General features: G+C 42.8%; 1 protein-coding gene across 6 annotated transcripts in view; it reads right to left on the bottom strand.

The window, feature by feature from the left end:
* The window catches only part of ASAP1 (ArfGAP with SH3 domain, ankyrin repeat and PH domain 1), a 153,434-nt gene that overhangs the window by 35,011 nt on the left and 103,020 nt on the right, over nucleotides 1-15,403 (bottom strand). For all 6 annotated transcript variants that reach the window (XM_032133433.1, XM_032133409.1, XM_032133426.1 and 3 more), the window contains 5 exons: nucleotides 12,511-12,674; nucleotides 10,818-10,951; nucleotides 9,649-9,740; nucleotides 8,920-9,106; nucleotides 6,418-6,503 (listed from right to left, as the gene is read on the bottom strand). In XM_032133433.1, the coding sequence (XP_031989324.1) occupies nucleotides 6,418-6,503; nucleotides 8,920-9,106; nucleotides 9,649-9,740; nucleotides 10,818-10,951; nucleotides 12,511-12,674 (663 nt within the window). The remainder of the gene's footprint in view (nucleotides 1-6,417; nucleotides 6,504-8,919; nucleotides 9,107-9,648; nucleotides 9,741-10,817; nucleotides 10,952-12,510; nucleotides 12,675-15,403) is intronic.

Raw genomic sequence — 15,403 nt, forward strand, 5'->3', positions numbered from 1 at the left:
GTGCGCAAGGAGATGTGCCAGGAGATGGGCCAGGTGCGCCAGGAGATATGCCAATTGCTAAGGGAATACACCTCCTCAGCTAGTGAAAAACCCTCTCCCTGCCCCAAAGAGGGTGAGTCCGATGGTGCAGCAGTGGAACCCACGGATGTTACAACCATCCAGGCTTCAGCTGAACCACAAGGACAACCACAGCCAGCAGCAGTCGCCCCTGTGCAAAGGAGGAAGTATAAGACCAAATCAGTACGACCAGTTAATGATGATGGGCAACCAGGGCCCTCACAACCAGCAGGAGAGCCAGAGCCAGAAGTCATCACTGAGTCCCTGTCGCACGACAGTCTCCGTGCTATGCGAAACGACATTGTGCGAAGGGGGCGTGAGCCTTATACCACCTGGCTGCTTCGGGTTTGGGACCTTATGGGCACAAGTGTGCAACTGGATAGTGGTGAGGCAAGGTATCTGGGATTGTTGACCCAGGACCCAGGTGTGGACCAGATATTTGTGAGGGAGCCAGGGCCTCTCTCTCTTTGGGAGCGGCTCTTAATGAGTGTGAGAGAAAGGTTCATTCACAAAGAAAGAATGCAGGAGTATCATCATAGAATGCAGTGGAAGACACTCGAGCAAGGGATCCAACAGCTAAGAGAGGTGGCAATATTAGAGGTACTCTTTGGGAAGGATGGACAGCATGATAATGACCCCGATAAGGTCAGGTGCACAGGACAGATGATGTGGAACCTGGCAAGGCTAGGGCCATCACAATACACCACCTTCATTGCAACGATTGATGCTGACAATACCCGAGAAACAGTGGGCTCTGTTGCCAACAGGCTCAGGCATTATGACAGCATGATCAATGGCCCGCTAAAAGCTCATGTCTCTGCTGTGGTCCAGGACCTCAAAGAGGAGATGAAGGAGAAGATGGAGGAGATGAGGGAGGAGATGAGGAGGGTCAGTGTGGCACCAGTGCGAGTCACAGGCCCCCAAGTCAGAGCCCGTCGTCCCCCTGCTAGAGAGAGAGGGTACACCCCACGAGCTGAGCTGTGGTTTTTCCTGTGTGAGCATGGGGAAGACATGAGAAGGTGGGATGGGAAACCCACCTCTGCCCTGGCAGCGCGGGTGCGTGAACTCAAGGAGGGAGGCACTAACCGAGGGGGTTCCGCTAAGGTGAAAGTAGCCCCAGCCTCCCGTGACCGAGCTGCCAGGCATTACAGAAGGGAGGATGATATGTCGGATCCCCTTGAAGGTACCTCGAGCATGTACACCCAGGGAAAGAATGATAACCAGGGCTAGAGGGGCCCTGCCTCTAGCCAGGAAGAGGCACGGGAGAACCGAGTTTTCTGGACGGTGTGGATCCGATGGCCTGGCACATCAGAGCCACAAAAATATGATGCATTGGTTGATACTGGGGCACAGTGTACTTTAATGCCATCGGGACATGTGGGGGCAGAACCTGTATCCATCGCTGGGGTGACCGGGGGATCACAGCAGTTGACCCTTTTGGAAGCTGAGGTGAGCCTGACTGGGAAGGAGTGGCAAAAGCATCCGATTGTGACCGGCCCAGAGGCCCCGTGTATTCTGGGCATAGACTTCCTCCGGAATGGCTACTACAAAGATCCAAAAGGACTCAGATGGGCATTTGGGATTGCTGCTGTGGAGGCAGAGGGCATTAGGCAATTGAACACCTTGCCTGGACTATCTGAGAATCCTTCTGCAGTTGGGCTCCTGAAAGTGGAAGAGCAACGAGTGCCAATTGCCACCTCGACAGTGCACCGCCGGCAGTATCGGACAAATCGAGATGCTGTGATCCCCATCCACAAGATGATCCGCGAGCTGGAGAGTCAAGGGGTGGTCAGCAAGACCCACTCACCCTTCAACAGCCCCATCTGGCCTGTGCGCAAGTCTGACGGGGAATGGAGATTGACTGTGGACTATCGTGCCCTGAATGAAGTGACTCCACCGTTGAGCGCTGCCGTGCCAGACATGTTGGAGCTCCAGTACGAGCTGGAGTCCAAAGCAGCAAAGTGGTACGCCACTATTGACATTGCCAATGCATTCTTCTCCATTCCTCTGGCAGCAGAGTGCAGGCCTCAGTTTGCCTTCACCTGGAGGGGCGTGCAGTACACCTGGAATCGACTGCCCCAGGGGTGGAAGCACAGTCCCACCATCTGTCATGGACTGATCCAGACTGCACTAGAAAAGGGTGAGGCTCCAGAACATCTGCAGTACATTGATGACATCATTGTGTGGGGGAACACCGCAACCGAAGTGTTTGAGAAAGGAGAGAGAATAATTCAAATTCTCCTGCAAGCTGGTTTTGCCATCAAGAAGAGCAAGGTCAAGGGACCTGCCCGAGAGATCCAGTTCCTGGGAGTAAAGTGGCAAGATGGACGACGTCAGATTCCCATTGAGGTCATCAATAAGATCACAGCAATGTCTCCGCCGACCAACAAGAAGGAAACACAAGCTTTCCTAGGTGCTATAGGTTTCTGGAGGATGCACATTCCCGAGTACAGCCAGATCGTGAGTCCTCTCTACCTGGTTACCCGCAAGAAGAATGATTTCCACTGGGGCCCTGAACAGCAGCAGGCCTTCGCCCAGATCAAACAGGAAATTGCTCACGCCGTAGCCCTTGGCCCAGTCAGGACAGGACCAGAGGTGAAGAACGTGCTCTACTCTGCAGCCGGGAACAAGGGTCTGTCCTGGAGCCTCTGGCAGAAGGTGCCTGGTGAGACTCGGGGCCGACCACTGGGATTCTGGAGCCGAAGCTACAGAGGATCTGAAGCCAACTACACTCCCACAGAGAAGGAAATCCTGGCAGCTTATGAAGGAGTCCAGGCTGCCTCAGAAGTAATCGGCACAGAGGCACAACTCCTCCTGGCACCCCGACTACCGGTGCTGGGGTGGATGTTCAAAGGAAAGATTCCCTCCACGCATCACGCCACCGACGCTACTTGGAGCAAATGGATTGCCCTCATCACGCAGCGCGCCCGAATTGGAAACCCAAGTCGCCCTGGGATCTTGGAAATAATTACAAACTGGCCGGAAGGTGAGACTTTTGGGTTATCTTCTGAAGAAGAAGAGGAGCAGGTGACACGTGCTGAAGAAGCCCCACCATATAACGAGCTACCAGAGAGTGAAAGACAATACGCCCTCTTCACTGATGGTTCCTGCCGAATTGTAGGCGCTAGCCGGAAATGGAAAGCCGCTGTATGGAGCCCCACACGACAAGTTGCACAGGCTACTGAAGGAGAAGGTGGATCGAGCCAATTTGCTGAGCTCAAAGCTGTCCAATTAGCTCTGGACATAGCTGAAAGAGAGAAGTGGCCAAAGCTCTACCTCTACACTGATTCATGGATGGTAGCCAATGCTCTGTGGGGTTGGCTGGAAAGGTGGAATAAGGCAAACTGGCAGCGCAGAGGAAAACCAATCTGGGCTGCTGAAGAGTGGAAAGACATTGCCACTCGGGTAGAGAAGCTATCCGTGAAGGTCCGTCATGTAGATGCTCACATCCCCAAGAGCCGGGCTAATGAAGAACATCGTAACAACAAACAGGTAGATCAGGCTGCGAAAATAGAGGCGTCCCAGATAGACTTGGATTGGCAACATAAAGGAGAACTGTTCCTAGCTCGATGGGCCCATGATGCCTCAGGTCATCAGGGCAGAGATGCCACCTATAAGTGGGCACGAGACCGAGGGGTGGATCTAACCATGGACAGTATCTCCCAGGTTATCCATGATTGTGAGACATGCGCTGCGATCAAGCAGGCCAAGCGGGTGAAGCCTCTGTGGTATGGCGGGCGATGGTCCAAATACAAGTATGGGGAGGCCTGGCAGATTGATTACATCACACTGCCTCAAACCCGCCAAGGCAAGCGCTATGTGCTCACAATGGTAGAAGCCACCACTGGGTGGCTGGAGACCTACCCTGTGCCTCACGCTACTGCCCGGAACACCATCCTGGGCCTGGAAAAGCAAGTCCTTTGGAGGCATGGCACCCCTGAGAGAATCGAGTCTGACAATGGGACTCATTTCAAGAACAGCCTTATAAACACCTGGGCTAGAGAACATGGCATAGAGTGGGTGTACCACATCCCTTACCATGCACCAGCAGCTGGGAAGGTTGAGCAGTGTAATGGACTGCTTAAAACCACCTTGAAGGCACTGGGTGGGGGGACTTTCAAAAACTGGGAGATGCATTTAGCAAGAGCCACCTGGTTAGTTAACACTCGAGGTTCCACCAGCCGAGCAGGCCCTGCCCAATCTGAACCCCTACAAACAACAGACGGGGATAAGGTTCCAGTGGTGCACATGAGAGGTATGCTTGGAAAAACTGTTTGGGTAAAGTCTGCCTTGAGCAAAGACAAACCCATCCGTGGGGTTGTTTTTGCTCAGGGACCAGGTTGCACCTGGTGGGTGATGCAAAAGGATGGAGAGACCCGATGCTTACCTCAAGGGGACCTTGTTTTAGGGTGAACTACCCATGGCTCTGTACTTGTATCAGTATCAGCATGTATATTTGTATATAATTTGGGTAATGCATAGATTTATATGGTTAAAAAAGTTAAGTTTCATGTAACATGTTAGTATGGGAAAAAATTCGGGGTGGGTAATGTTGGGGTTTTAGTTTAGTCTGTTTTTTTCTCTGTTAAAGGAATTTTCTCCCATATGCATGTTGCTAGGGGACAAATAGCTGTACTTAAGAAAGACAAAAGGGGAGTGGGGCGGACCTGGCTACTCCTTTGTCTACACCTGGGTGTGGGGTCAGTTCGCTCTGAGCGTCCGGAGAGAGAAGCTGCAGAGAAAGGAGCTGCTGCTTCTTTCTTTTTGGCCGTTCTTTCTTCCTGCTGGAAACAACGCCGGGACCCCAAAAGCCGCTTTCCCTGCCCTGCTGGAGACCGAGCTGTGGCTGCCCTGCTCCGCTGCTGCTTCGAGCTTTCGCTACGCTGTAGCCCTGCTCGCCCTGCCTGCCTGGGCCTCCGTGGGTTTTTCCCATCTGGATACATCTCGTCTGCCACCCGGGATTTGCGTTCGTCCCTGCCGTTCCAGCCTGCCGTTCTAGCCTGCTGTTTCAGCCTGCTGTTCCTGAGAGCCCGGGATCAGCTGCCCAGGGGTTTGTGAAGCCTTTGTTCCATCCCTTCCCGGGATCCCGGGGCACCAGAGCCGCGGGTTTCCCGAGCTCGCTCCGGAGCGCCCCCTGCAGCCGCGGGGGAACCATCGCACCTGCCCTGCTCACCGGGAGCCGCCAGCGCCCCTGCCGGCTGCGAGCGGAACTGCACCCGAGGGGAAATAGCCTGACAGCCGAGAAGGCTGGCACTGGGTTTGTGATTGCTGTTACTGCCATAGTTGTTGTTGTTTTGTTTGACTGGTTATATACATATATATATATAGTAAAGAACTGTTATTCCTATTTCCCACATCTTCGCCTAAAGGCTCTTGATTTCAAAATATAATAACTTGGAGGGAAAAGGGGTTATATCTGCCACTTCAAGGGGGGCCTCTGCCTTCCTTAGCAGACACCTGTCTTTCAAAACCGAGACAGTTACCCATATTGGACAGAAAGAGCATACAGGGTTGCAAAGATGCTCTTAAACTTGAGACTGATGCAAAAAACCACAAAGCAGGCAGAAACACATACAAGATTATAGCTGTCTGAAGAAACTATGAAGCTTCATAACTAAACAAAATAATTCTAAATAATCATCCAAAATAAAAAATCTTTTAATAATACTCAAAATAATACTTCGGGCTTCTAAGCATTTTTCAAATTACGATCTCAAACAGCTTGAATATATTAGTAGGTTATTTTTTTTTAATTTAATAACACTCTCCTCTACTCAGCACTCACACTTTTCATGAAGGTTTTTTACTTCTATGAACACACTCCTTGACAAAAAAGAACAACTCAGCCAATAAACTAGATGCTGAAAATTACTAATTAAGACGTTTACACTCTTCAGTAGCTTTAATACAGTTTATTAGCTATTGGAACACTTCTTTCAAAGTCAATCTAGCATCTGTTCATAATTTTCTGAGAAAGATCCTTGTATTCTACTCTTACAATTCCTTTGCATGTGTCCTGTATTTGGCACATTTACTTGCCATCCCTCCTGTACCTATTTGTTTGCATTGCTTCATATTGTTATGTGCTCTAAATCAATGCCACTTGTGCACTACAGAGTTTTTCCTTTCATCTTATTTTTATGTAACTGCTTTCAATGTTTTTAATCTACAGATTTTTCCCTCTCTCTACTCCTCAGGAGCACAAAGGTCAACTCAAAGGTACTAAACTATTCTTTTTTGAAATATGTCTAAGGAGAAAGGTTATAAGTGATGAGCAAATGCTGTCCAAGGCACTGCCAGGATAGCTCTGAACATCCACATTTTTCATGTAAAATTTAATGAAAAGTTAGCAATCCATACCAGTTTTGTACGAGGAAGTCAACCAGATGGAGAGAGGTTTGGTCAGCAGTCCGGACTGCTAAATGAAGTGCTGTTTCACCTGGCTCCTAAACACATGTAAACAGAAGTTAGATTTCTGTCTTATTTCTAAAAAGCTTGTATATCAGATCTATGACACACGTCATTCACTCTTTACAAGTCTTTCAAAAGAAAAATATTAGGAAATTATGATGAAAATAATTATTGTCTTTTTTTATCTCTAAAAGACACCATGTGCTTCAAAGGAAATGGCATCACACTTTCTGAGATCTCAGCTTTCCCAAACCAAGTTTTCACTTTTCCCAGTTGGATGGAACAATCCTGAGGAGTCTTTAACCATTTTAGCTACCAGTAACTGAAAGGGATCCTGTCAAGGAATACTGGGTAAGTTTGCAGTACTTGTTGCTTTATGACAGCCTGGTGAGCACCAAGCAAAGTCCCAACATTATTTCCTACAAAAACAGCATCACAAAAATCACAGTCCCACATACATTAAATCTCTTACAGACTTGAAGAACAGTTGAAGTTGGACAGGACCTGTGAAGGTTATCTAGGTCAACCTCCCTGGCCAAGCAGGGCCATCAAGGACCAATTGCCCAGGACCATGTCCAGACAGCTTTAGAATATCTCCAAGGACAGAGACTCCATATCCATGGACAACCTGTGCCAGTGTTTGGTCATTCTCACAAAACAAAAAGGTTTTTGATCTTCAGAGGGCACCTCCTGTGCTCCCATCCTCTGCCACTGCCTCTGGTCCCATTACTGGGCACCGCTGGGCTCCATCTTCTTTCCACCCTCCCTGCAGGTATTTCCATACAATGATGAGATCCCCCCGAGCCTTCCCCCAGCTGAACAATCCCAGATCTCTCAGCCTTTCCAGGTGCTCCAGACTCTCAGGCACGTTTGTAGCCCTTCACTGTGTTCTCTCCAGTATGTCCACATCTCTCTTGTTATGGGGAGCCCAGAGCTGGGCACAGCACTGCAGCTGTGGCCTCACAGTGCTGAGTGCAGGGGAGGATCACTGCCCTTCATGTGCTGGCAATGCTTCCATGCTGCCTGGAATACCACTGGCCACCTCTGCCACAAGGGCACACTGCTGGCTCACGTTCACCTTGGTGTTCATCAGGACCCCTAGGTCTCTTTAGGCAGAGCTGGGTGGTTCCCAGAATATATTTGGTGCATGGGGTGTTTCCTCCATATATAGGGTTTCTCCTTGTTGAGCTTGAATTGAACCATACTTTATTTCCTATACATATCATATGCATTAATGCATTGAAATAGAAATAGAAATGCTCTTTAATGCCATTTAAAAGTTGCACAAGAAGTTAATCTAAATTTAGATTTCATTAATTCCTATTGATCATAAAGAACATTTTAAAAAGCATATTACAGTATATATACTTAAAGTCCTAATTAAAAAGATATTATAAAATTAAACATCAGAGAATTTACAGAGGAGAATGCTTCTATAAATGTCCAAACTACATTTCAATTGGTGCTCATACCTTTCTAGATATCACTGCCTGTAATAGCTGGGAAGACTGAGGAGCTAATTCTGTTGTAACTGCTGTGGATGACAAATACAGAAAGCTGACCTTGCAGTCAGAGAATTTGTAATGTGTTTCCATGATAAGCACTGTGTGATAGCTCAAGTGCTGAGACTATACCGAACTTATTCCTTTCACTGAACACGGGCAGGCACTGTGTCCTTTGCCAACTTAGCTGTTTTCACACAACTTGTTGAAAGTATTCTCTGATGTTTCTCCAGGTTGGGTTTAAAAGTGATGGGAGAAAACTTTGCTGAGCAAGTGGTTACATGGCATTGATTATCTATAAAAACTGGTTACTTTGCTTGTGATTAACATATGTCCATGGATAATTAAGGTCAACCTGGACCGATTTTTCCAAAAACTGTTACTGATTTCAGAAGGAAGATCAAGTACTCAAAACTTGATAGAACAGATACACACACACACACACAAAAGAATCTTCCTGGTTGATTTACTTCTGTAAATGTCTCATCAGAAGCTGTGAAGTCATAAGATTTATTCTTTCCTCATCTACAATAAACAGAGACTTGCAGACAATCAATAATGTGTTTCTTCAGCCACTTTTTTAAAAGCAGGTATGATACTGTATGTGGTATCAGGTGACCCTGGGCTATCAAGCCAAGTCCCCCATCTCTGGGACTTTTTCTAAAGAAGGCACACTGCAGGACAGGTGCTTTTAAACACATTATAGTTGCACCAAAACAGTGTATGATATCACTATTACATTTCACACTCCTTTAGACCAATTGATGACAAAAGATAAAGTATTCTTTTCCCTCTCCACAAGGATGCCACGATAAGGAAAGGAAGAAAAACCCCACCATTTTCATATGTTATTTCTCTTGTTTTATCATCTAAAGTAGCAGCCCCAGATCCTGGGCATTTTACAAACATATATGATTTAAAATAATCATTGTTTACCTGATAAGCTTACCTGTCCAGGCTCCAACAGTGGCTCCATTAGCTCTACCCCCTCTGCATAGACTTGAATTAGTGCAAGTAAATCCCTGGATTTGACAGCCTCAAGTAATTCACTCAGTTTAGCTGCTGCAGATGCACAAGTCTTCCTAGAGAACTTATGATCTACATATTTAGCAGTGATAAATTCTTTACGTGCAGTCCTGTGAGGTGTGAAAATAGAGCTTGCTTTAGAAATTTTCAGAAAAATGGGTCAATGATTATAATTTAAAATCACCTTGTCTAACTTGGAAGCTGAGGAGGGAAGAAGGAAATTATCTGATAAAATGTGTGTTATTTATTGCTACACTGCACATCTTTCTTGCAAACAAGCCCAAAATATGGAACATTGTCAGTTTTATCCTGTCTTCTATGTAAAAATTACTCTGACTGGGGCCTAAGATCAAAGCAAAAGCAGAGCTACTGTCATTTAGTCCACTATGTTTATCATCTGAGGGTTTACTACAAAACTCAAAACAATCCAAACAATCAAATTGAAACTCAGACTAAGAGTTTTATACACAGAGAAACTGAGGTAGCTGAAATGTGGCTATATGACTGGAGACTGAACTTCTGTGAAGCTCTGCAGTGGGAGTAAAAACCTTCTGCTATCCTAATCTTCCCCTGGCTTGGTTAGTGCTTAAGACACTTTACATCACAGATATATTCCACAGTAAACTTCAGAGTTTAATGATTCAAAACTTACATATCACTTGATGGACTGGGTTTAGGTGAAGGACTAGGTAAATTCCCTTCCATAATATCATTAAAACTAGTATTTCCTACATTCTTGGCCAGCTGCAATAAGAAAAAGAATAAATGAAGGTGAGGATTTTTGGGGTTTAGCAGCAACCTAAAAACTGGACTATTAATGTGCATTTTCCACACTATTAATAAAAGATGGAACACACAGGACTGCGAAGTTAAAGCATAATGATTACATGTAAATACAGAGCAGTTAAAAAAAAAATTAAATTCTGTTATGTCATAACTTGTACAATAGACTTCACAGTCACAGAATTATTTGCATTTCAAGACAATCTGCCTCCAACACAGAACCGGAATGAGGAACCAGCAGCATGAACACTGAAATGGTGCTGGTACACTGATGAGGAAGCTGCTTTGGGAAAGAAGCTCAGACCCACTGAAGATCAGGCATAGTAAAATTTGATTTAAATTAATAGTAACTTTTCAAAGTAACTCAATATTTCTAGAAGAGAGCAAGTGGTAATGTTGAACCTATACCCAAATCCAGATCTGCCTTACATCTTCTCTCAATTTTCCCATATAAAATTTCTGTAACAAGTGTCTTCTTTCAGGCCAAACACAGCTAGGGAGATAAAAATTCTGCAACAGTTTCTTTTTTATTTGTTTATATTTTTCCTTTGGTTTTTTTCTTTTTTTTTTTTGGTAGTCTCACATCAGATTCCTTTCACAACTTCAACATCACATGATTTCATTCATCAAATTAAGATTCCTCCAACATTTTTCTTTCAGAATTAGCAACAGTCATTCTCCTTTGCCAAGTCAAATTAGCTTCATGTTTCAAATTGCATGAGCTTTTAGACCGCCCTGATTTTGGGATTAAGATCATCTACTGAGAGCCAAAGTTCTGATGGCACAAATAAATTACAATGGATGTCAATACTCATTCTGCGACACCTCAGGACATGAAATGACAAGTGACAAGAGCATCAATAATATGTAATAATATATAACCATGCACCTGTAAAATATCTACAGAAATATGAATGAGGAATTCTGCAAAAACACATTCCTTGAAAAAGATTAACAGTAAATTGTATATTTCAGTGCTTCCTACATATAGGTCAACATTTGACTAAAAAAACCTCAATATAAATTAAAGAAACTTACCAAGAGTTCAGACGTTCCTAATTTGTCTAATTCCAAAGACTGGATTCGAGAAATATGGACACCCATTTCTCTGTGTATTCCAGAACACTCAATGCAGGTTAAAATGCCCAAATTAGTTGATAGCCATGTTGGATCTGTAGAATTGAAAAACAAAGCATTTAATCAAAGTCCAAGAAAGATTTTCAATCGTGGTAAGAAATGTATTCTGAAATGATTCCTTATTTAATGTTTCAAAGAATGGAAATAAACTAAGAATATTCCATACTTTTCTCCAAACTCAAGTGCAAATTTAACCACTACCACAAAAATCGCTACCAATGGAATGAAGCTTTTGAGATTTAATAATGGTCCTAAAGGCACTGAATTTGGACTTACTAATTCATACTGAATTAATGTATTTCAATTCATTTAGGATTTGTTTCCTGTACAAATTACTTCCTGTTTTTAAAAGTAACAGATCTCCTAAATTCGACAACCTCTGAAGTTTTAAAATTTACTTCTTAAACTTTAAATAGTCCTTCATAAAAGATTAATCATAGCACTTTTCAGTATGTAAAACAGCAGCATGCTGTAAAAAATTTGAGGAGTGTTGGCTAGTCCAGGAAAAAAAAAATTAAAAATGCTGTCATGGAGGAGATCTGCATGTAATATTAGAATAGATTTTATACTATTGAATGCTACATAAGAAGCATGACCAGTTTTTAAGGAAAAGACAAAGCTCCAGACATACTTTGTGCACATACATGTCTTCAAATTAATCTTTTCCTTGACATTAAATAGTAACTGCTGAAGCATTAAGCCAAGAGATTTAAAGCAGCAAGCTGGAGTACAGAGGTGAAGCTTAAAACTTTACTACAAATTAAAAGATGAATGAGAACTGTAATCTGAAGTTTCTGTAGCTTTACATAATGAAATAATTGAATGAACCAGTTCCAGGATTTGACATAATTATATCCCAGGCTGTAATTTTCTCTAGCTATTTCAAATTTGGATCAGTTCGGCATCAGCAAGCATCTGCAAGATAAACACGATCTACTCAGTTCCAAATGAGCATCACCTTCTTGAAGTGTCTCTTTAGATGAGAAAGCTGCAGCAGCTGCCAGCTCCCACAGCTCCCACACCAGCTCAGTGTATTGTGACCAGCTGCCCCTTCTCAAGCTCTGAGTGACGCATAACTGACCTGTAACTCTGTACTTCTGAAGATATTATGTGACAGGATTTCAACTCTGGGTCTCATTCTTTGCACAAGACTACTTATTCCACCTCTGAATACTTCCGATAGTGCAATTCCCGTAGTCTCATGCCAAGATAAAGCCTCAGAGTAAGATCCTGGCCAGGTCAATTTTTCCACAATCATTGTCTAAATATTACTCACTTCTACTTAGTAGCATGCACAGGATCAGTGATGCCAAGCAACTTCCATTCAAGTGCAACAAGCATCTAGACACAGTGCAACAAGAACAGTTCAAACTCCAGAGGGGCTTGAACTGCTGGAAGTAAGCACAGACAACACACAAAAATATTTTAGTGAATTAAACAGAACTAACGTAGGAAAGTCATATTTGTTCTTTTAAAAACAGGTTGAAGACTGAGAAACATCACTTAGAAAATTAGTTTGCACTCTACAAACACTTCTTTAAAGAAGTTACTTTGCTCCCAACAAGAAGTTGATGACATGAACAAATGGAGATACCTGGTGAGCCACAATCACAACAGACTTCATTTCCGGGTAATCTCTGTATGTCATCAATAATGGCTTTTGTCAGATCCTCTAAACTGTTTTCACCTGTGCTCTGCTCTCCACGGAATGCCATATTTAATGCTTCTTCTTTGCTGTTAGTCAATACTGATATCCATCTAGCACAAGATAAAGACCTTAATGAAGATCTGCATTTGCAAATACAAGTTAATCTACAAACTGTAGAAATCTTGCCAGGAACAAAATATTAGTGGGACTACAGGGAAGGACTGTATTGTGGGAGAGACTGAGGAGGGGGAACAGTGAGAGACAAAAGGGAAAGATTTGAGAAAAGGTAAGTAAGAATGAGAAGAGACAAACAGTCTTAATTCTAACATCCCTTTGGTGAACAGCTTTAAAGTCAAGTTCTCAGGTTTCTCAAATAAGCAGAAGTTGTGGAAGAGAAAGGGGGCAATTAATCTCGTGTAAATTTAACTGCTTTAAAATGTGCCCAAAATCTTCCTGAAGTCTATCCTGGAGAAAATGATACCCCCTACTTTCTCCAGTGTGCATCTTTCTCTTCACAGAGGAAACAGCAAGAACCCTGGTGAATGTGTTGATGTCTCATTGCCTTTTAAAATGCAGGTCTCTGTGCACTAATCAGAGTCAGACTGTAATACCCAAATTAATGAGAATTTCCATGGCAACCAAGGGGCTAAGGAAGAGAAGGATGACAGGAGAGTAATATTACCAACAGCCGACATAAAATTTTAGGAGCAACAGTTGAGTGCAACAAATCAAGACTCTTTAATTGTATCTCAGGCACTATTGCCTTCCCTCCCAATCACTCTGCAAGTTGTTGTTTACACAATAATGTTTTCATTAAAACCAAACAAAACACATTTTCAGTAGCTGCTGTGCTACATGTAGAAGTAAAGAGGGGAAAGCAGTTCCATTAAGGACAAGAACATTGCAGATTCAGTGTTCTAATTTAGAAAAAGAGCAAGTTAAAAAGAAATCCTCCCAGGTACAGTGATTTTAGATGATTTTAGATCTACTGCAAATAATTTTTATTTTTTTTTTACGCAGAAATATTTTAAATTGGCCATGTCCTCAAGGCACTTCGTGTTTACAATGTTCAGATTGTCTGCAACCATCAGTCTTCTGAAATATGCAGAAATGGTTATGGTCATCTAAACAAACTAAGAGAACTTCAGATTGAAATTCATAATTTTTCATTGAAATAACAATGAAAAGATTAGCTTTAAAGGATTTCAGAGAGAAATTTATGTGTGTAATCTTAGAACACAGACTCGGAGCCTGAATTAACATATGGTCAGTCTATATTATATACTTCATGCACGTAAGTTTTTAAAATTTTTTTGTGCAGAATATAATCTAGGAACTTGTGCTTAAAATGATTTAGAAATTTTGAAAAATCAACCTTCAAATAAAAGAGAAACGGAAAGTCTTGAGCACAAATTTGCTCCATAGTTTACATGCTGAAAACAATAAAGGTACATGAACCTTTCTCATTACATGAGATGAACCCACACTAGAGGGCATTCTTCTGCAATTTTAATGATCAAATTCAATGTTATTAAAAAAAATAAAAGGCAGTGGTGTCTTGTTCCTAATATTATATCAATGTTTGGTTAAATACACAGAGTAAAATAATAATTTAGCTCAGACAAACAACATTTATCCTGACATTTGTTGACAATTTCTTTCAGCTTTACAATTTGATTAGTTTGTTAAAAAGGCAGAACTTGAATAAAACTCAACTAAGCAGTAACAATTAAAAAATTATTAGATGCAACTAAAACAAACACAACACAACTGAGCCAGCTGTTAGTTCGATACAGATTTCCTTATTACGAGCATCTAAACTGTCAGAGCAATCATTACTTTGGTTGTGTTTGCTCAGGTAGAAGGAATCCCCTGTCCAAGACTGTCACGGGGTCACCCTTGAGTCAGAGCAAGAGGCACCACAGTGGCAGCTCTTCCCTGACAAGCGCGAGCACAAGGACAGACATGCTCTGAATGACTGGTGCTGTTTATCAAGAAGTGCCCAGCTGGTCACCAGGCCTTCCTAGTAGGCTGCATACTCAAAAATAAACAATTAAGTCAGTAAATATGGTATGTTAATTAAATGTAAATAGTTTATAAAACTCCTTCTAACTGCTCTTCTTCTCTTTTTCTTATCTGTACTAGTCTTTCTTATTCTTCCTTTATTAAAAAAAACCCATGTATTTGCTTTATTTCACAATACTGCCAGTGCCAAATGAATAGTCAAAAACCTTCTGGTAGTAAATACTTCGTGGTGTTCTTTCAATTAATTTAAAGATTAATGAAGTCTTACAGAATTGCTTTGTCTTCTTGTTTTAGGACAAATGGAAATGGCCTCAAGCTGTGCCAGCAGAGGCTTAGATTGGATATTAGGAAAAAAAAAAATTCACAAAATGGGTTTTTAAGCACTGGAACAAGCTGCCCAGAGAAGTGGTTGGGCCACCATCCCTGGAGGGCTTTAAAAGATGTGTGGATGAGGCACTTGAGGACATGGTTTAATTGTGGGCTTGGCAGTGTTTGATTAATGGTTGGACTCAATGATATTAAAGGTCTTTTCCAACCCAAGCAAGTCTATGATACTATTCTACCAAATACAATAAACAGGTGGTCCAATCATCTCTTAAACTTGTTTTTCTGAATATCAACTTCTGAATAAGCAATTTCTTATCATGCTTTAAGGCATTTTGTTTGCTGGAGATTCAGCTTTGAAGTTTTGAAGAAACAAGGCTAAACAAAAATCTGGCATCATAGGTTTTTCCATTTCCACCAGGAAATGGAAGGAGTTCATTAACCTTGCATGGACCGAACCGTCACTCAGGTTTCTCTTATTTTTCTTCAG

The sequence above is a fragment of the Corvus moneduloides genome, chromosome 1, assembly GCF_009650955.1.
Source record: "Corvus moneduloides isolate bCorMon1 chromosome 1, bCorMon1.pri, whole genome shotgun sequence".
Taxonomy (NCBI): Eukaryota; Metazoa; Chordata; class Aves; order Passeriformes; family Corvidae; genus Corvus; species Corvus moneduloides.